The sequence below is a fragment of the Nyctibius grandis genome, chromosome 33 (assembly GCF_013368605.1).
Source record: "Nyctibius grandis isolate bNycGra1 chromosome 33, bNycGra1.pri, whole genome shotgun sequence".
Classification (NCBI taxonomy): Eukaryota; Metazoa; Chordata; class Aves; order Nyctibiiformes; family Nyctibiidae; genus Nyctibius; species Nyctibius grandis.
This window is the reverse complement of record NC_090690.1, coordinates 4,854,118-4,876,649: the sequence shown is the minus strand read 5'-3', so window position 1 is coordinate 4,876,649 and position 22,532 is coordinate 4,854,118. Positions and strand designations below refer to the sequence as shown.

Sequence of the window (22,532 nt, the reverse complement as noted above, 5' to 3'; positions counted from 1 at the left end):
TTGCGAGAGGAATTTGCCTCTTCCCTTCTTGGAGTCAAAGGCCTTGTAAGAAGCATCATATTCAGTCACCCAAGCTGTGTGAGGAACATGAGAGCACCTGAGATCCACAGATCCCTGGCCTGGAAGCAGCTCAGAGGTAGTTTGACCCGAGATAGAGTGGTGCCCCTGTGCTGCGCTCTTATCAGGCAATCCAAACGTGCCCAGGCTATCTGACAGAGATAAGGGGGTGAAAAGGTCCAGTGCGTGGGAGGGGAGCAGGGAAAGGTGTAAAACAGGGACAAAAACCACAAGTCCCCATGCAATGGGTGGCGAGGTACCAGACAGCAACAAAATAACCTGGAATGGGGGGAGCCTTGGTCCCCCCACCTCATCACAATCTCCTCCCCTCCCAGCAGATAAAGAGAGGAACATACCTTCTTTTGGCAGATTATTTTGCTAACTCTTGTAGAAAAGGGGTCACTGAAGGCAAAAGAGGCGATTCCTGCTCACAAGGTAGTCTAGAATAAGAGTCACGTTATTTACCTCGTGACATCCCTGACAAGTCTGGTGTCTTTCTGGCCTGAAGCAAAGAAAATGCATCTTCACGGGGGTGTTTGGCTCTGTGCGGGGCAGGGGGAGTTAAATAAAGCCAAAGACTGTTCGGCTGCTAGCAGAAATGAGTGACTGTAGATTCACCTGATGTTGTTATTTCGTGTTTACAATATTTATTTTTAGTAATTGACTGCAATAATATTATATATAGTCTTCCTTATTTTTGTACTTTTCATACCTGAGTGTGGTGTTGTACTTCTCAGCTCCCCTTTGCCACGATTGCTGCTCCTAGTCAGTGACAAATAAAAGAGAGAAAACAAAAAAACAACCACCCATTTTCTGGGGTAAGTTGTGATGCGTTTGGGTTTCTGTGCTCCTCTCACTCCTGCACTCAGCCACCCCTTAGGAAGGGCACCTGCACCACTGCCCCCTCCCAAATCCCTGATCCTGTCCCCTGGAAAGAAGGACCAAAACTGGGAAGGGATTTGTTTCTTTGCACTGGACAGTCACTCCACAACCAGGAGGTGGAGGGAGGGCACAGGAAAGACCAGGACACTCAGAGCTCAACAGAAGGAGTCATTAATGTCTAGAAAAAAAAAAAATATCAAGATGAGTTTTATGTAAGCTCTTGCTCCATATTCCACATCCTCATCACACTGCGGGGCGGTGGTTCCCCCACAGCAAGGGCAGACGTGCAGGGGGGTGTCTGCACACAGCAATGGCTCGTCCAGGGTGAGCAGGGGCTGGGGGTGGCCCTGGGAGCCAGCGTGGTGTCAGGGCAGAGCAGGATCTGGACCTGAACGGGAGGGGCTAAGCCCTCAGCACAAAGCAGGAGCCCTGTGGCAGCTCAACCCACCTCCAAAGCTTAGATTTCAACCCCAGCATTACATAATAAAACTGGTTTTTACATACCTGTTCTCTTCTGCCGTTAACAAGCAGCCCATATTTCTTTCCATTTAATCAATGACAGTTTTAAAGTCTTGGTACTTCTAGTTAAAAAAACTGCTTACTTAAGTACCTAAATACCAAGTTTGATGCTGTAGCAGATGAACACCTTAAAATGCTTCTTTTGCTGCTTCCTATGACACAACACAAGATTAGATAGAGGTGCATCCACGGGCCAGATCCAATAGAAAAAGCTATTCATGGCAGAAAAGGATAGACACCGGTGAGTATTCCACTTGAAATCATTTATTGACAAGTTGCCAGGTTTTTCCATCTTGCCTCACACATTTTTTTTATCCTTGTTATAAAGTACAAATGGTTTTATACTTTTCTGACAACATTAAAAAAATAGGCTACTGAAGAGGGAAAATTCCCACTTTGAATCCAAAAATCCTGATGTAAGAATGCAAAATTGCAAGAGACAAACATAAAACCCAACACACACAAAGAACAAACACGGTGTACCTCTTACACTTGACTCACTCGTCAAACCAACTGAAAAGGAATCTCTTGTTCCCAGCTCTTCCCTTGGATCCTGTGACCTTGCTTAACTGATGTGAAGTTTGTGTTACCACATACAACTCAAAAGGCACTCAAAGGTCACAAGTTCCTGAGCTAAAAGGGGATATATTCCCAATGTAACAGTTAAAACAAGTCACAAAAAAAATCAATGTTTAAAAACTGGTATTTGGTTCATGTGAGCGTAGTAAGCGTTCAGTAGAATCCTAGCTGGAAGCTGCTGCTGTATAACAGACTCAAATGATGGTTAGTACATTAATGTATTTTCAGTACGTGAAAAAAAAATAATACTCTTATGAACATCCTTATTAGCAAACTCATGTGCTAAAAAAAAAGAAGATAGATATTTGCTGCAGCGTTAAAAAAAGCTCAAGAACAAGAAAGAAAAGTACATATATGAGATGCAATAAAGCCTTAAAAACAAGCAGGTTTTAACGCCTGTACAGTTAAATAAGTAACAAAAGTTGACAGGCAACATTTACACAGATGTATTTGGCCCTAAGGGAAAAGGACCATAAAAGTAAGCAGAATATGGATCTGGTATTTACAGATCAATTATTCAAAAAAAACAAAAACAAAACCAAAACCACACTGACAAAGCCCACATGTCCTACAGTGTGCGCTCAGAATCTGACAGGTAAGTTCGTAAGATGTCGTTCACACAAATTCCCTATTTCCAATTTGGCTCAGTTTTCGCCCAGAAAAAGAAAAGTTGAACATTTCTCAAAAACGGAATGGCTACTGTCTGAAGATGCAGAACAGAAATGATTTAAAAAAAAAGGCATAACTAGTTTTGGCCTACAGAATTTCTGATCTCTTCAGATGTGCATAGGAGTATACTAAGGCCATATAGATATTTGCTACAGTGTAAGGCCTTGGTTGTTGTCAAAGCTCTGTGCGTCAGCGTCATTTAACTTAAAGCAGGCAGAGTTATACAAGTGCTACTGTATTCCACTGAAGAGCTCTCAGGTTTCCTAATTATCTGGCAGTGCCTCACTGTCAGCCTTCTTCTCTGGCGAGGTGTACAAGAAGTTACAGCAGACATAGAGTGGGAAGATCAGGAGTCTGCTGTCCAAATTCATTACTACCTGCTCCTGGAAAGCAAACACACAGGACATTTGCACAGTAAGCGATACTAACAGTCATTCTATCATTTTAATTACTATATATTAAAAAGCAGGAGATAAAAAACCCACCAAGACAGTAATTCACCTTCACCTTAAGCAGATGTTTTACAATATTAACACTGATAAGATGTTCTCACACAGAATCAATGAGGTTGGAAGAGCCCTCTGGGATCATCGAGTCCAACCATTGCCCTGACCCCACCATGGCAACTAGACCAGGGCACTAAGTGCCATGTCCAGTCTTGTCTTAAACCCCTCCAGAGATGGTGACTCCACCACCTCCCTGGGCAGCCCCTTCCAATGGCTAATGACCCTTGCTGAGAAGAAATGCTTCCTAATGTCCAACCTGAACCTCCCCTGGCGAAGCTTGAGGCTGTGTCCTCTTGTCCTATCGCTGGTTGCCTGGGAGAAGAGGCCGACTCCCACCCCGCTACAACCTCCCTTCAGGTAGTTGTAGACTGCACTAAGGTCACCTCTGAGCCTCCTCTTCTCCAGGCTAAACACCCCCAGCTCCCTCAGCCGTTCCTCATAGGTCAAAATGCTTACAACCCTTTGACCCAGGAAGGAAGACTCTTCTGCCACTATCAATTTCAGGAGATTTAACCAACCAAGCAATCTATAACAGTCTATATTTTAAAGCAAACTACAGTTTGTTGGTAGGAATTTTTCGGTTTTACTCTAGGAACTGGGTTTTGGGGTAGCAAAACTGAAACTTTATCCTACAGTAAGGACGGCAGGTACAAGGAAAAGTTTTCCATGTACTCACCATCTACGTATCACTGCTGATTAGGATTTAAGAAACTTGATGATCAAGTCTTTCACATTCCTTACCAAATTCTGCTGTCACAGATGGGTGGAAATGTTCTCTTAAGAAAACTCTGCTCCTCTCTGAGGCTTTTATTTATTTTTTTAGAGTAATAAATACCACCCTTGAACAATATGCAGACATTCTTTTAATTCTTCAGCTTACAATACAAGAGAGTCTTCAAACGAGCTCCAAATTTGCCTCTAAATAAGCAGGAGTCTGATGGAGGTATTATTCAGACAGGTAATCTCACCAGCGCTGGAGGTCTGGGAAAGCAAGCAGTCATCCAGCAGAACACTGCACTAGCAGCAGATACCTTCAGCAGCACCATGGGAACTAATTTCACTATTATCAACCCTCATGAAATCCACGCTCTCCTACTCTAGCTACACTTCACAAATTAGCTTTATCTTCCACTACCTATAAAAGGAATGCTTGAAATTCCACATCAGCAATAACAACAAGAAAAACAACTCCTCTTCAAAAGCACTGTTGACTTCTCCGCATTTTGTTCGTGCCTTGGACTCCACAATTCAAGTTCAACAGCTCCAAAATCCACAAACATACCTGGTCCTTCTCAAAGGTTAGGATCTGATATCCCGTCGTTCTACTGCAAATAATTTTCCCACTGCTATCAAAAGAGGCTAGACGTAACCTAGGGATAGAACAACAGTTCCAATTACTCAGTCTCTCATCACTTAGGTTTTCCAGCACAAAGAGTTTCTCCCAAGGAGGCAGAATAACATTTTCAAACGTAACTAACTTGGTGGCAACAAAATTCAATGCAAGCACAGATGGAAAGACTCAGTTAAGACATTTTAGCATACAGCACAGGGCCTGCCTTCTTGGTAAGTGTTTACCTGAAGGCTATGCTCCTCCGAGGCTGCAGACTGACTGACCCACTGCATGGCTGATTCAGCGTGTTCCGTTTGAAAACGATGTAACGATTTGTGTAAGTAACAAGAAGGTCAAAGCCAAAGTTGAACCCGGTCCACCGCCAGCAGTACTGAAGAATATAAGTTAAAAAAACAAAACAAACCAGTCTGAGTATCGGCTACAACAACAATAAGTGCCACTTCTCCAACAACCCAAACTTGGGAACGGGATTCTCAACTATGGAGGTATAAGGTGGATTCAAGGATCTTTGCCAACACCTATTTGAAACATAAGACATCTTGGCAGGCAACCACTCACTTTAGCGGCCAACCTTTGCAGACAGATGACTACATAAGACAAGTTTAGCATCAGCTGCCTTCCAAACATACAAAAATACATTTAACACAAGCGGATCTAAAATACTTCTGCATTCTAGTAACTGGTGCTGTATTTCTGAGTAGTGCTTAACTACACATCCCTTTCACGCTTAAAGCACTGCCTGGAGCACAACATCCTTACATTAAGCGACTTCACTGAGAAAAAAATTTGTGTTTCCTGTTTTTTTTTCACAAGACCTATTACCTAAAGACACATATGGAACACGCAGGGGTTCTGGCTGTGGCTGTTACACATTTTATCTAGAAAGCTTCCTTTTCCAGTTAAAAACACGTCAGTGATCAGAGCTATATTTTAACTGCGTGTATTTTACAAGTCTCAAATGATAACTCATGGCCACATTCCTTCCTTTCACACACTAAAAGTTTTTCCAAACATGGGCTTGCTTGCAGTGCAACAGCACAATTAAAACACTAATTCCTTATTCATCACAAAGACAGCAAGCTTTTTCATCCTTCTAGGGAGAACAAAATGATTTCTTTAACGTACCATCTCCATGACATCTTTTTGATGCAGTTTGACAGTGAAGACCTACGTGTTTTGAAAATACCTGACATGTCTAAGACGTGTCAGCTCTGCGCAGACTTAGCCACATGCCGTACTTACATCACCATCCTTTGCAAGTTTTCGGCCACACCTCATGCTGTTTCCTTCCAGTTCCTCTTTATTTATTTCTTGAGGCCTACAAGAAAAGTGCATCTTTAAGGACACTTAAACAGCTTTGTATGGTATTTTAACGTGGGAAAGATGAACAGACCTGAGTAAACTGGTCTGATCACACAACTGACCCTTCTTTGAGCACAGGTTAGACTAGGTGACCTCCCAGGATCCCTTCCAACCCAAATTATTCCATGAACAGCCAGTTACTCTACAAAACTGCCATATAAACCAGGTTGTGACGCCTCAGTTAGGTAGGACTTTTACAAAAGAACCTTTCCAGGTAAGAAAATAACAGCTGTTGCAGTGACATACGTTCTCCAATCCTCCTAAAAAACTTAGCTCCTGTTTAAACACAGTAGTCTGACTTACTAGGCACAAACATAAATGAGTGCTACTGCTAAGGAGCAGCTGCAGGACTCTGCAGAACAGCAGCGCTATGAAGAAGCACCCACAGAAACATTGTGAAAGCTTTCTCAAGCGGCTGGTTACGCAACTTGTCTAAAAAAAGTTCACCCACAGTGATCATGACGAGCCACAAGCCTCTTGATTCTGTCATCCTGTACCAACGTGAACTTGTTTCACCCAAAAGTTTCCACTGGCACTTCAACATGTACAAAAATCTTGCAGAGCCAGCAGAAGTAAAATCAGTCCCAGTTTTCCAGAGGTATGTTACTCACTTCACTTTAGACACGATTACATCATTAACCAAATAAGCAACCTCTGCCAGAAAGTCTTCAAGTTACACTGAGGACAAATGCTTCAAGTGAGGATTATAAATCACAATGAAAGGCAACCCCCACACGCAAGTTACATGATAAACCCACAATATCAAACAATATACTTGAAGCTATATGAGCAAGAAGAAATGCAGCATCTGTTCCCTTCCTACTGTATACACACCACAAGAACTTGTGGCTATAGCTTTTAGGAACAAACTCACTCTGTGGTCTTTTTTCCCCCCCCTCTGTTTCTGTAAAAACAATCCTGGAAGATTAAGTATTTTATGAATAAGTTAAGCAAATAAGCTAATCAGGCTAACCAAATTCACCCAAGAACCTCCTGTGTGCTTTTTCCACACCTTCTAGCTGAACTGGTTATGTAGTTGACCTAAATTCAGTAATGGGTGATAAAAGCTTTATTTGTGTTTAATTAGTGACAAATTTCACAAACATCAGTACATAATATTCAGACAGACATTAGTATTCCCCCCTCTCAATTCCTCAAGCAGCCTCAGAAGATGCAAAACTTCCAGCTTCAACCACTTATACTGCCCTACCATATGCTTAGTGAACAGTCAAGTTATTCTATTTCATTTTTAACCACTGCCAAAGAGACTATTAGAGCAGAAACGATTCCAGTCACGGACTTGAAAGATGTCTCGCATCTGCCACAGAACAAATGTTTAATTAAAAAAAAAAAAGTGATCCACTTTAGCACAACAAGTAAACCTTGAGCAGCTACAGTTCAAAGTCACAAGCTCCAGTATTACTCCAAAAAATTCTCAAATTCTGAAGAGTGAATAAAGTGTTTAGTCCTTTTAAATGCAAACTACATAAAGCAGAAGAGAAACATTTTCTTCTCCTCTCTAAAGTTACCAAAAGAGCAAACCACATCACAAAGCAATATATTTTCCACGTTGGCAGTCTTAGAATAAGCAGGTGCAATTATGTTATGCACCAGGTGGGATGTGAAAATAGAGCCTTACTTCAGCTCACTGGGACTCAGACCTCACATTTCGTTCAGCTTATTAAGTTTGCATCCTTATCTCCAAGGGAAAAACGTTGTTAAGATACTGATACAGGCAGTAAGTGTGAGAGGAAGGGCAGCAGAACAGGCTAAAAGGATGGTCTTATATAACCTTAATTCTTTTCTTTCAGTCCAAAATATTTGCTTTAATACAAAGGAACAGTTGCACGTGTTCCCTGTTAAGACACGAGTTACAAACTGCAGGCATCTCACTGCAGGGTGGCACTACAGCTTGCCAGTAAAGACAGAGAAGTGATCTCAGGACTTCAACTAACATTTATCTTCTCAGAGATTGCACACTATGGACTAGTGACATTACACCCGAGCTGCATGTAACTACAGGGGAGCACTCCACGCACGCGTGCGCACGCACCCCCCGTCTCCCTCCCACACAACTCCAGCGAACATCCTGTTCAAAGACAATTAGTCCTTTATTGACTATTAAACAAACAGTAACCTGGATGCCACCCTGACCCATCAGGTTTGTAAATTACTGAAGTCAGAAGTTAAGACATATTGAGAAGAAACACTACACTCACCCACTTCTTGCCATTGCCATTAATGAAAGACCTTAGCAACGAATGCCAGAATAAGATTCGGGCAAACAGACGTCTATGGTTAAGTAAAACTTTCTCTGCCTGAGATTTGCAGTTTTAGCTGTCTTAAAAAAAAAAATAAATCCCACACTGCAAAAGAGAAAACTAGACAAGCAAGAAAAACGAGGAAAAATACTCTGCTTATTCCAAGAGTCACTGAAATCATCAGCACCGTAGTTGAACATCCCCATCATCTTCACTTCAGTTCTGTATGAGAGCTTACTTTTTCAGAAGCATGTATACCTGATCCCTGACAATTAAAATACTCTCACTGCATTACAGTGAACTATCAAAAGACATCAAAAATAAGCAAATACAGAGTCTTATCTTGTGTCAGAATTTTGATGACTACGTTAATACTCACTTTCATATTAACTGTGCTTCCCATACGAGCTAGAAGGTAACACACAATGTACGATCATCTGCTGTCAGATACATCAACAGCATTCCAAGAAAAGTTTTCCCAATAAAACAAGCTATGACCACCCGACATTACTCTTTAGGAGCTGAAATGATGAGATTCACAATGACATCCTTTACCACTACCATTTTCTAAAGCACTGCTATTGACTTCTGAAAGATCTTGACTATTCTTAAGACCAAAGTCATAGTTTCGGGGATTTTTTTACCCTGTTAACATCAAAAGGAAGTAATTAAGGAAATATTTCCTATATAATATGCAATTAAGACATGGAAGCCACTGCCACAGGGTGTTGGGGCTAAAGCATAAGCTGTTTCAAAACAGAACTGTACATATTTAAGAACAGGTCTAGTGATGGTTGGTCGTTCAATAACGATCCAGCCAAAACCTCCAGCTGGAAAATCCTTAACTACTCGCTGCCAGGGAAGTACATCAAGAGAACACTCACTCTTCACTTTAAAGGAAGATGAGAGATTTGTAACTCTGCTGCTGAACGCTGCCACAGACTGCATGGCCTTTGGTTCAAATCAGGACAGTGATTCTTATGCTTTTCAGATCGTAATTAATTAAGTGAAGCCTACCATTGCAATTGAACATGCTCATCTTCCGAAGGGCAAATGCTGGGCTAACAGAACTGATGGAAGAAAATAAAGTTGGTTTGTTGGTTTTTGAAAGGTAACAAATATTTTGCAGCTTCCTGACCGGACATTTATTCTCCACAAAGCACATTAAGAACTAGGAGAGAACACAAGGGAAGGAACAACTCCCTCAGTCACATTCTGCAATAGTTTTGGTATTTAGAAAGAGATCACGGGCCCTGGCTCAATGCAACGTGGCAAAAAGCAAGCAGAAGGAAGGGAAACAGTTTGTGAGCACACACATACATGTAACATACATTAAATCAACATGCCTCGCTGCCCAAGCCACCACCACTGACAGTCCTTGTTAGGCACAGGCTCAAGAAACCCACCCACGCATCACACACACAGACACCAGTCAGGGTGTTACACAAAGCACAGCTACGTGCGAACCTCTGAAGGGCACAGAAACAACACAGGCACTCTGGTAGCTGCCGTGGAATTTCCTCCATGGCAATGGAATGCCAACACAGTGCAGCACGTGGGCTAGGAGGGAGAAAAGATAGGATATAAACCAGGAGGATTATGGAGAGAACAGGGTCTTAGGAGGGGAGAGGGATGTGCTGCCTGAGCAAAGCTGGAGGTGCTGGCAGTGGAAAGAGCTATCAAACATCAACACTGGGTGGGGGAAAGGCTGGGAAATCAGAAGGGAATGAGGTGAACAGGTGACAGGATGCCAAGTCCTGCTGGGTGCTGGGCCCTCACTCGCTGCCTGGGAGGCTAGGATGGGAGAGGCGGGAACAAAGGTTAGCGTGGAGTTATACCTGCATAAACAAAAAATGACAAATTGCTTTCTGCACCAACAGTCAGTTACACGGCACCACAACCTCTCGCCCGCCTGGCCCAGGGAGTGGGGGAGCAGGACAGAAAAGGCTGCTTCTCCACCTGCAGTACTTTTCCTAAAGCCCTCCTTAAACTGGAAGGCTACGAAGTTACTCTTTCACAGCCTCAACACGTATTTCAAGGCAAAGTACTAATGAGAAGCATTAACCAACATAAAATAAAATACAGAATATCCCTCCCCAGCATCTACCTCTGGTCGCACTACACAAGTTTTCTAGAGTTCTGGTGTTTAAAGCATAAGAGATCAGTCAGCCCAAGGGAACAGACGGCTCCACAGGGAACAACAGAATTTTAGACCACTGAAGTATGCTAACCCCCCGCTCTTCTTAACGTAAACTCCAAAAGTTAATCATGTCAGAATTTATATAAGAGGAAGGTTTCTAATTTAAGAAAGAAAGAAAGGAAAGCCTGTAATATACCTACCCAATATCACTGTCTTGTTCTGCTCTGAGCATGGCAAACCACTGCTGTTTGTAAACAGAGGACAGCCATTCTAAAATTAAAAAAAAATAAATAAGCTTGGTGTTGTCTTTGGAGCTGGGAATGGGGATGTTCAAAAAACATTTGAAATATAGAAATAAAATTACATTGAAATAATAAGGTTACACTTATTAACTGGATGGCCTATGCAAACCCACCACTTGATAACGCACTTGTGTTATTCATCTCCAGGCCTCAACTACAGAAGCAGCAGTACAGATAAAAATCAACAGCTAACACTAAGTAACTCAGGACTATATTCCTCTCATCAAGCATTCACGATTGCCAGAAGTGATGCAACTCAATGCATTTTCTCAGCGCACGAAGTTCTGTTAAGCCAAGGAGCTCCTTAACAAGCCCTTGGGAGAAGATGCTGTTTTCTGAATCCCCAACAGAATTCTACACAAGTTAAAGAAGAAGAAAACAGAATCAAAGGATAAAGAAAACAGTGACTTATCACAGATATGGTAAAAAACAAACAGAAATTGTCCCCTACTAGGAATAATTGTGTCTTCCTCTGAGAACGCCATAAAGATTTTATCAGCTGTATTAATTTCACCGAGAGATTAAACAGAACAAAAAATAATACCTTGTAAGTCAGTTACACAAAAGGGATCACAGGCACCCAAAAGCACAGGATGTGAAGTTCTTCTTAGTCAAGATAACAAACAGGGGCAAGTATGTAAGGTCACGTATGAGAACAAACTCTGTGGAGGAACGGACTGGGATGACAGGAACAGTGAGAACCACTGTTACCATGAAAACACAACAGGTAGTTGATGAATATAATAGAAGGGAGAAGTGAGATCATAGCGCTGAGAGCGCCTTGGAAGTCCCAGATGCAATAATTAAAACCAGCCGTTGCCCTGCTAACTCTAGAGTTAAGATTCAGATTGTGACAGGACCAAAATGGGAATTAATCAATCAAAGTACAACAGAAAGGATAAAAATGAATTAAGGAAAACTACACAGGTAAGGAAGATGGAATGGATGTGCTAGAAGGAAAAAAAAAATATCAGGAGATAGAGCATCTTCTCTGTTTTTGTATATGTACATATCTCTTTCATAGGTCACATTTCAAATGTACTTCTGTTGAGAAGAGGGAAAATACTGAGGGAATACTGTTAATAAGAGGGAAAATGCTGTTCAGGCCACATTCAGAGGTTATCAAGTAAAACAGAACAATGAACACTCCGCTTAAAGAGACACATTATGTATCTCTGTCTTACATCTTTTCTACGCAGACCAGAACAAACCCTCTGTTGGGAACTCCTAACACAGTGTTTCAGTTTTCTCCTGCACGTCCTATGCACGTACAGGGTATAAAAAAAAATAATTATACCATTTCTTTCAGCTATTCAACATGATTGCCGCCTTTACCTCCTTGAGAACAATTTCATCTAGAACAATCTAAAAGGCTTGCACTACAATACAAACTACCTAGCAATTTCCACGTTTGTAGAGTCTCTCAGGTACGATGCAATCACCTCACGTACTGGATGCTGGCAGCCAATAACCCGTTCCAAAGTGAACCACCAACATGTATCTCAGCCTCCTTTTAAATGACGAGCAAAAGTTCCTGATCATAACACAGCTTTTGGCTACAAACTGGTACCAACAGAGTCCAAGGGCTATCAAGTATTAAACTCCAACAGCACTTCATGACACATATAGAGGTCTGCATGTCTCTTCTTCCCTCCCCGCTCTCCCAGTTTTCTTGGAATTCAAGGTTTTTTTTAATTAATTATCAGTGGTAGAGCGTAAACATCAGATACTCCTCCTGCACTAACCATCACACTACCTTTCCCTCTGTACGACTACAAAGCGACCAAGCCTACTTCAGGATTGATCACAGCTTATGAACTGTTTAACTACAAAAGAGTAAACATTTTGTTCTCTAATAGCTTGTGAACTATGCAAAAATTACACATTCTTTTTCAACAAGCACAAGCAAATCAGCCTCAAAGTTGCAATTAATCTTGTAACAATTTAACAGACACTATTCCTCTGATGTACAGAGATAGAAAGCTTCTGGGTTTGAGTATAGACACGAAATTTATCCATTGGAGAACACTAAGAAAAGGCTCCCCATCACAGTTCGGGTCAGTGATAACAGCAGCAACATTAAGAGAAGGAAATCAAGTGTAGTACTGGCAAATTTCTGGTTTGCAACGTCTTGTTCACATGCTGACAAAGCTACTTCACAAGGAAACAATCCACAGTTCTCCTGTGTCCTCATTAAATTAAGGATCTAAAGGGTTATTCACCCAAAGTTATCTTATTTTTTATTATAGAATGAAGATGGCTTTGCACTTTGATTATAATCTGCACCAATACCAGTCTTCAGTAAGATGGATTATATTTACTTTGCACATCACTTAAGCATATAAAATATCACATATCAAAGATCAGATCTGCTCTTCTGGGATTTTTATGCATAATATAAAGTTTTATCACTTGCTCAAGGCCAACAAATGCCCCATCTGCTGGACATAACCGACCAGCCCGTTCACCCAAACCACCCCAGTCTGTAACGCGCTGCCTCCACCTGCTGTTCAGAGAACTCTTAGACATTTTCAGCACAGGATAACTGAGCTCCTTCGTATTTTACTCTGTCAGAACTAGTGCAGAAGACAGACTCTTCTTTCTCTATTAAGGTCTTCATTTAAACCAGAACTGGGAGTAGGGAAAGTCAGTACATTTAAGCAGTAGTAGTTGTCCACTTTCACTCAAGAGACTAAAAGATTTCCAGCGAGGAAAGGACCCTACCCCCTCCCCACAGGTTCCCCAGAGCCATAATTCAGCTTCTGACAGCTGCATTCTTCAAACACTTCACAGCGTGAGAAAGAGATGCTCAAAGTTGTTCAGACATTCAGCTACAAAGAGCAACGAAACCATTACTTCTGGCAGAGACAGGATAGAGCAGTACAAGGCAAACGGAGTAAAGCGATGCTCACTACATCATCTTAATGGCAAGGAATGTTTTAAAAGCATCTACCAATTTGATCAGGCTTCAAAAGAAATATCCTGACAGGTCTGTTTTGGCATTATATCATCACTGTGTTGACATCTATGGCAGCATGAAGGAAAAAGCCAATCTGAGATGAAAAAAATAATTTTTAGAGGAAGACAGCAGTGTAACTCAAAGACAGGTTAAATATTTACATATGGAAAGGGTCCAAAGCAACCCCCAAGGCTGTAAGTATGGACAGATGACAAGAACATAGATGTCAAGAAGTTACAAATAAAAGTGATAAACAGCTCAATAAAAGCAGTCTTAATTGATGTTTGGCAATTACACCTATAAATAGACATCACAGACGCACAGATGAATGGATAGTTATACTGCGGGCAGATACAAAAAACAATCAAAGCTGTGTACATGGGAGCTAGGAAAAAAATTTGTGAGTTAAGATGCAAAATTCAATGCTAAGATTCAACTACGATAAGGGAACACTGAGTAGAGTGAAATACAGAGCAAGGAAACCAGGAGCCAATTCAACGGCAGAGCACGAGTCTCCAAACACTGTTACAAGAAGCACAACTAACTCTGGGGAGGGAGAAAAAGAAAAAAAAAAAAAGGAGAAAAAGAAGGAGGGGCGGGTATTTCACACGATAAAAGATATGAATGATAGCAGAAAAACATTTTCAAGTGAGAGTCCAACTTGATAACCCATTGCCAGTCTTATTCACCTGGCAGCAGGCAGGTTTACACAGCTTCCAAGCAAAGAACAAAGCCTATCTGTGAACTCAGACTTCAGCAGCAAGATGAGAACAGGGCTTTTTATCTTTCAATGATAATCTTTCAATATCTTTCAATAATAATAGCAGTGATCTGCTATTAATTGGCATTTCACTCTATGGGCTTCAAAAAGCACCAGGGCCTAGAAGGAGGAGATCTTAAATATCTTGCCTCCTTAAAAAAAATCCTAAATATCTGTTAGTAACACTTGTCTCTGAAGATGGGAGAAGAGTTCACAGCATCTTGTGCATTTGGTTTTCATTTTCAGGTATTATTCCAAATCCTATCAAAAACTACCCAGCTCGGTTTAGAAAAATAATGGCTAGAAAACAGTCATTTTTTTTGAGTCCCAGCAAGTTTTGCTGTCTTAAAAGCAAACGCTTTTTGCATGTCTGGGGCTCTGGGGTCATTTAGACACCGATAATGTACTATGTATTGATTATAGAGTATTTCAATAAGCTGACTGATCAACATAATGCTTAATACACCTACATGTGTGACTGGTAAGACTTTTATGCATGTAAATTTAATATTCAACTTCTGCTGAATCTTCAGCCCCAATTCAGACATTGGATATAAACACGTGAGTGATAAGACCAGCAACTGCACCTAGATTTTCCCAGTTACTCTAGGATAAGACAGGCTAGGAAAGGCATACAAAGCTTGGTCAGCTGAGTGCTCACTCACCTGAGGGTATTAGGGAATCTCTCTCAACAATTTTGGCTGATGCCAAGTCACTGATGATATACTGTAATCTCAAGTGTGTGAACACCGACACGAACGCATTCCCCTGTTCTGATTCCAGGAACGCGATGTCCTCCTGAAAATCTGCAAGACAGAGCACCTGTATTACAATTTGTTTTCCTAAATATCTTCCAAATCCTATTTATATTTGAGATTGAGTTTTCACTTTTTGAGCAGAGGAAGTTATTATGGACAGGCAAATCATCTTTTGCAGCTAAAATTAAGAAATTACTTACATTCAAATCCTTTCAGCAGAAATGTTAGACCAAACTTTTCCTCTTTTGCAATACACTAGTGCCTTCTAGTGAGAAAGCAACAAAAGCTTATCCTAACTGAACAATAGCAAAAGCGACAAAGCAAAAATAGTGACTGTGTCTGCTCACTTGAAAACGTGGACAAAACAGTGAAAGAGCTATGTGCTCACTTGAAAACACGTGGACAAAACAGAGAAAGAGCTATCACTGTTGAGAATCTAACGCCAGGGACTGCTGGCAGAGGCGAGCCTTCTCGGAGAAACCAGGAGAAAGTCTGGAAGGGGAGGAAGACTATCATATTTTACTTCTAACCCACATCTTCCCCAGTCCAAGGCCATGCCAATTAATCCTACCTTTCCTACGCTTGGCAAACCAGGCATCAGCTTCGGTTAAGAGTTGTTTCAAAGACCCACTCCAAGAAGGCACTAGCTGAAGGAACATCCACTAGGTAAAATAAACAAACTCTAGTGAGTTAATTGCAGAAGTTTTCAAACAAGTAACACATGCATTATTAAAGGAACATTTTCATAATGCATTAATTCCTACAAAGATTCTGATACTCTATTAAATACTTCCAGTAAATACCAGAAAGGTTAAAATTCTCACTGTGTTACAAATCAGGAGTTCAACTTCATAAAGCCCCAGCCAGAGCCTTTGCCAAGTACCTTTTTGAGAGCAGTATACACATCCATTTCCACTTGCATTACAAACAGGTTAGAAGAGCTGATCAGCTGTTTCATGAGGTTTATGCTGGAAAAAAAAAGTCATGAGAGTTCTGTGAGACAGTACAGACAAAATGAAGAAAGTAAGGCAGGTAAAAAGCAACCATCAATAGCCTAGAAAGTTATTTGTAGTGAGCTATATACTTTGCAAGACACTGTACTTCATCACTCAAAATTAACTGAAGCCTGAATACCTGAGTTCTTTGAAGAGTTCAACACTCTGGTGAGTCATCAGGTTATTCAAGAGCCATTCAAGGCACCTAGATTAAAAGCAAGGAATTAGTACCTTCATTTTTTTCTTATATATGTCAACATTCCTGCAACAGCTGCTCAGGCTCACAAAGCCTGATTATGCACCACATGATTTTGAAATATTGCTTTAACCTGAGACATGAAATATGAAAAGTTATTTCAAAAACATGAAGCAAAAGCTAAATTCAAAGTACTATTAATGCCACAAAAAGCTCTGAGAACACACTAATTCACAGCAGAACGAAGCAGTTAGCATTAACACCAGCATTCTGCTCCCAGATGTGTAATTAGCCCTGCTAATTAAGATAAGCTTAAGCTCTAAATATTAAAGCAGCTTTGTGATAAAACAGCCAATGATCACAAGTATTATTTCATTGTCACACTGAAGACCAAACATATTGCCTTACTAATATACTTTAGTAATTAATTCATTCACAGCACAGGCCAATCAATCTACTACAGTCTACACCAATTTTAAGGTAATTGATTGTAGTAGAAACTTGGAAACTAAACAGGATAAACAGAGCCCAAAACAGATAGTTTTTTAAAAAAAAAAGAACAAACAACTAACTTTGGCATTATTTTATTGTTTGCAAATTCACACTTTTAATTAGCAATGTACAAAGCAGCTTGGAGAAAGCAATCCTTACTTTTTCTTCACAGAGTCTAACCCGTACGTCCCCGCTGCATTATAATAACCACACACAGTTTTTGCATTAATGGTTTCCTTCATTGTTTCACCACATTGCTGGATTAAGCCATCCTGTGGGGAGGAAAAAAAACCACAAATATTCCAAGTTTTAATTTCCCAACAGGAAGCGTCAGAGATTGTGCAGTTCATACAAATTTTCATGCCTGAACAATTACCTAAAGCCACACGTGCTACAGAGACCTATGCTACGCTATCCAGAAAATTTAAACCAAGCATTCCTCAGAAAAATACATTTTTCTTAAGAATATATCACGTGAAAGAAAAGCTTAATGAATACCTTCAGGGCAGAACAAATGAGCTGTTAAAACATATTTTAATCTACTTCTAGATACGATTCTCAAAGCAGCACTTTATATTACAACTAAATCTTAGTCATAGTGTTTTAAAACAAAACCACTGCATTATGTTTGGGTTTTTGCCCACTTAGTCTGAATAGATGATTCATTTCTCTGGGTGAAACAGGACACACGTGCGAGTATATTATGAACTGTTATCTTTATCTGAAAAGAAAGCATAAAAATATTGCATATTTATTACTTACAAGCTGCAGCATGCAGGCTGCTGCTAAAAGTGCAACTACTCGACTGGGTTTTATTAACACATCATCTCTATACAGTGAGCCAAAAGCCACCTGTAGAGCTGAAAAGAGCACACGTGTCAAACAAAGACAGGACACTGAGCATGGATAACTAAAAGAATCCTTAAATATAACTAAACCACTTGAGTGCACACATTCTCTACAGTCTTATTTGCTCTGGATAAAAAGCTAGTATTTACCAGCCCAAACACACACAGAAAACACAAAACATGGCATTGACCAATAAAATACAGTCCCTTTCACTACTTAAACAAAATATTCATCTTAAACAGCCACCAAGTCATGCCACGGAGCAATGTGGAGAGCAGTAAAACTACATAAAAAGGAATCTTTTATTTTAACAGAAACTCTGAAGGTAGAGGTTAAGTTGAACCTGACAAAAAGTAACTGAAAAAATATATATTCTTAAAGAATAAATAAGAATAATTTACCTTCTATATCAATATTTTGGTCAGGAATCTCCAACTCTATGACGTTCATGCTAGATTCTTTCCAAGATCCACTGAACATACTGGAAAAGTAGCCTGACTATATGAAGGAAGATGAGAGAAAAATAACTCAAGTAAGAGATTTCATTCCAACTAAAACTGTCAAAAGCAGCACATGGAACAAAAAGATGTTAATATTTACCTTTATGCAGAACAAAATGTATTAAGGGAACTTTTCACAAGCAAAAACATTCTGACATACTTGAGAAAGGCCTAATTGTAGTTGCTCTATTTCCAAAAGTGAAAATGTGTATTGAAAATTTGGGCTACAGGTCTGTAACCAAAGTAAAGAGCTTTAAAGGGCCAGAAAAGCCACATAAGCTCTTTTCCTACAAACCACACCACCAATGGGGATATAATTAGTCCAAGAATTAAGTCCTTAATGATACTGGCGGACAACAAATCCTGCAGGCATTAGGGAATGCCAGTTTGGGTATTGGGGGGAGGGGAAAAAAAGCATGCAAGACATACAAATTAATGTACAAGGTTGTAGTCTCATACCAAGGACACATACACATACACCATTGATGTAAATATACCTTTTATTATAAAGTGTAAGGCATATAAAACTAGAATTTGATAGGTTTCCATCCAAATGAAGTGAAATATACTGCTCTACTAGGATTCATGATTTTCCTTCTCAGCAGCAGCTGTGCCCATTATGAGATGCTATCACCCACAGAAGTTTACCTGAGAGATCAAAAAAATAAAGTCTATTTGTACAGTACCGTATTCCCTGACCTCTTAACTCAGCATTTCAACTCAGGGCAGCAAATAACATCGAATCCAATTTTGATTTTATTTGATTGTGTAAATATTTCTATACCTTCAGCACACCCCCTGACTATGATGACGTACAACACACCGCTCTCAAAACCAGGACCTGATTCATTTTACCAATCCTCATGAGGCTACCTTAGCTTTGCCACGTAGATCAACTCCTCAGTCTCATGAGGATTTATCATTTTAGTAAACACCAGAAAAAGGAAATCCTCCATTTCTCAGATCTGCCATTAACAGGTAGAGCAGCACCTTACTGTCATTGATCAAACTAAATGCAGTTACTTGAGACACTACAGAAACAGCAACATTTGAACTGCGATGCTCTGCTCAACAAAGCAGAGAAGAAGTCATAATTTCGTTATGAGAGAGTTATTTTTAACCTCCAAAATTATTTTACCTATAGTAACATAATTCAAATGACAGAGCATGAATTGAAATAGAAACCTGGCTTAGGAGAACGGTTAACTTAATGACAAAATTTCTCCTCACAAGAATACCACTTGTACAACAAGGCCTCTACAGAACAAAACTGCAATTTTCCAAGTGTGTTAAAGCGATTTAATATTCAGTTTTAGTCATGAACCCACCAGCTTCACAAACTTGAGATATTGCAGCAACAGAATCACGACGACTATTAAAAACATCACCATCAACAATGGCCTAATGACAAACCAGTGATGTGCCCACCTTATTTATGCTGCACAGCATAAGTCTGACCATCCAACCCACTCACACCCTCCCTCTGTTATACAGAGTCAAAAGTGAGCGGACAGTTCAAGCTCTGTCTCCTCCCTGGCCAAACACACCCGCTGTTCTATCCAGAGATGGCTGCCACTGGGCAACCTTGGGCCAGATAAAAATGACTTTCCTGCCCTCGTTTTATGCTCTTTAAAAGGTTCTAATGCATGTAAAAGGATTTTTTTCCTACAAGAAAACAATGAAATTTCCCTCACTGTGGCCAATGCAAGTAATTGCTGTACCTGCACTGGAATCATGGCTTTAATGTAACAACAAAAACCATCAAGACTTTGCTTCTACCATCACTTGTTACACCAGAGAAACTGCATTCAACCTGCTGAGCGTCTCACAGTGACACCTTGTAACATATAAAACTTGCCTTGGGTTTGACTACAGCTAACACACGTTTTCAGGTATAGTACCTGACGTTACTTTCTCTTCTCGCTTCAAATAAATTGGTTCCAAGGTTGGACTCCTGCTTTACAGTTAACGGCACAACTGAATTAGACATTTCAAGACAAAGCCAGGGTTTCTCCCCACTTCTGTCCCAGGAAAAGTAATGAAGAGAACAGACAGTAAAGATAACAGTACCTCTTCACTCCCAAACCACAAAAAGTAACACAAAGAAGTTCACCTTAATACAAGCCCAAACTAAAATGCTTGTAGAAACAGCATTTTTTTTTGTAGGTACACACAAAGATTTATTCCTTTTTAGAGCTTCTGTGCGTACTTTCCTCATGCAGCAGCAAGAAAGCCTTCATCCAAGGATAAAGGCTGCATAACAAATACAGAGACCCAGCTCCAGCAATTTCACTTCAGGTTCCTCTACTTGAGTCACAATAAACAGTAAAATTGAACTGGGTTAGCGTGTGCTTTACAAATCCATTCTGGAAGCGCTTGCTTTGCTCTGCAGTAACACTAACATCGCAGGAGACTCTCAGCCGTTTGTTTAGCAAACAAGAACATGTTCTCAGGACATCAAAAGACAATTTTCAAGACTGTTTTCACAAAGGATGCGCCAAGGTTAAGACGAGTACATTAAAAAAATTAAATAGCAAGAGACAGAACCGAAGAAACTTTCCAAGCACGAAGCCTCCTAACACTACTATCAAAAGCACAACACAAGTTGTTTAACTGTTTGCATACACAGAAAGAGTGATGTCAGAAATATGAGGGGAAAAAAAAGAAAAAAATCTCAAGTCACACTTAACATTTACCAGATATTCTTTTATTAAAAATACAGTTCCTATTGCGAGTAAGAAAGAAGCCACTTACCTGACACAAATAGATCTTATGCAAGTTCCACTCCTCTCCCAGCGCACAAATTTTGATATCGCTGTTCTCCCCATTCAAAAACAGAGTCTGATAAATATACTTAGAAGTGCTTTTCAACTTTTTCCTAGACAGAAAGGCAAACAGAGATACGTTTTTCTGTTACAGAAGCAACACTAAGGATAAAGTACTCGACGGGGATTTTTCTCCCTCCCCAGAACGGACTGGCTGTCCCCCTCGCCGTTGCCCCCGTGGCTTCCCCACTCGCTTCCCCTCTCTTATTTACTTCAGCTGCTGCTGGGACCTTTCCAAAGCAAACAAGAAACCAGCCGCTGCCCCAGGGCCACCACCAACCTCACGCCAAAACCCTTCTCACTCCATCTCCCCGCCACCTACATGACAAGCCTCTGAAGGCCAGGCTCGGTCCTCGAGTGTCCCAACCCCTGTCCCCCTAACCCACCACCCACCCCCGACCTTACCAGGCCCCTCAGCCCCTTCTTCTTACCTCACCACCCCAGGGCCTACGCAACAGCCGCCGGCCCTGCAGCCCCTTCCCGCCACCCACCCCCTGACAGACCCGCGGCCATGACTGAGGCCCACCGCCCACTCAGAGCCGGCGACCACCAGCCGCCCCCTCAGCCGTCCCGGACCTGCGGGGAGTGTTGAGGAACTGCTCCTCCCGCTCGGCCTCGCCGTCGCTGTCGCTGTCACCGGGCCCCTCGGCCCCACCGCGTTTCCTCTTGCCGCCCCGGCCACCGCCATCCCCATCTCCCCGCGGGACTCCCACCCGCCGCCTCAACATCCGGCTGCTCAGCAAGCCCATCGCCGCTCCGCCGTCTTCTCCGCCGCCGCCTCCTCATGGGGCCGCCCGGAGCGGAGCGGGGCCGGAGCGGGGACGGCGCCGGCGGCGCCTCAGCGAGAGCCGGTGGCCGCCATTGCCACCGCGCCTCTGCGCCTGCGCGGCGAGGGCAGCGCGGGAGGGGCGTGCGCGCAGCGGCGCCGGCACACTGCGCATGCGCCGCCCGCGGGGCTCCGCCTGGGCCTCGGGGTGCCGCTGCAGGGAGTCCGCGGGGTGCGGGCGCCGGGGCTGGGGGCGCCGGGGCTGGTCCCGGGGCTTCCTCCAGCGCTGCAGGGAAAAGGGATAATGCGACCCCATGCAGCGCCCCAGCGTCGTCACAGCTGTTGCGGGGCAGCGGGTGAGCGAGAGGAACCGTCCGGGTTATTGAGCAGGAGCAGCAACAGAGCAACTCACAGGGCTGCACCCCCAAATCAGTGTCTGTTCCCCCCCCGGTGATCTCATGGACATGAGATTTTATAAACCATTTCCCAAAGCGCTGCCGGAGGGGGATTTACAGCATCGCCAAGCGCTGGGCCCACAGAGATGGGGGCGATGAGGAAAAACTTCCTCACTTTGAGGGTGCCAGAGCACTGGCACAGGCTGCCCAGGGAGGGTGGGGAGTCTCCTCCTCTGGAGATACCCAAACCCTTGTGCAACCTGCTCTAGGTGAACCTGCTTTAGCAGGGGGTTGGACAAGATGATCTCCAGCAGTCCCTTCCAACCCCAACCAGTCAAGGATTTGCCTCTTTCTAACAAGCAGGAGACATCTCCTCCCCACAGCGGTGTTCCACCAGACCAGACAGGGC

The 22,532-nt window shown here is 42.0% G+C and overlaps 1 protein-coding gene across 1 annotated transcript; it reads right to left on the bottom strand.

The window, feature by feature from the left end:
- Positions 1-1,700: 1,700 nt before the first annotated feature.
- Positions 1,701-21,834, bottom strand: GMCL1 (germ cell-less 1, spermatogenesis associated). Its single transcript, XM_068421343.1, has 14 exons — positions 21,539-21,834; positions 20,892-21,015; positions 18,039-18,135; positions 17,551-17,648; positions 16,948-17,060; positions 16,240-16,305; positions 15,989-16,073; positions 15,677-15,767; positions 15,013-15,153; positions 10,527-10,596; positions 5,806-5,881; positions 4,788-4,933; positions 4,495-4,582; positions 1,701-3,089 (listed from the first exon to the last, which is right to left on the bottom strand). Exons 1-14 carry the CDS (start codon positions 21,709-21,711, stop codon positions 2,970-2,972), a joined length of 1,488 nt encoding a protein of 495 aa, XP_068277444.1. The 5' UTR covers positions 21,712-21,834; the 3' UTR covers positions 1,701-2,969.
- Between the last annotated feature and the right edge of the window lie 698 nt (positions 21,835-22,532).

What these genes read in the sequence shown, in the direction of transcription:
- GMCL1 (XM_068421343.1), bottom strand. Translation starts at nt 21,711, where the DNA reads ATGGGCTTGCTGAGCAGCCGGATGTTGAGGCGGCGGGTGGGAGTCCCG. An exon ending in TTCCTCAACACTCCCCGCAG is followed by an intron (nt 21,016 to 21,538) that starts GTCCGGGACGGC and finishes CTTTCTGTCTAG; the next exon opens with GAAAAAGTTGAAAAGCACTT. An exon ending in GAACAAGACAGTGATATTGG is followed by an intron (nt 5,882 to 10,526) that starts GTAGGTATATTA and finishes CTTTTCTTGTAG; the next exon opens with GCCTCAAGAAATAAATAAAG.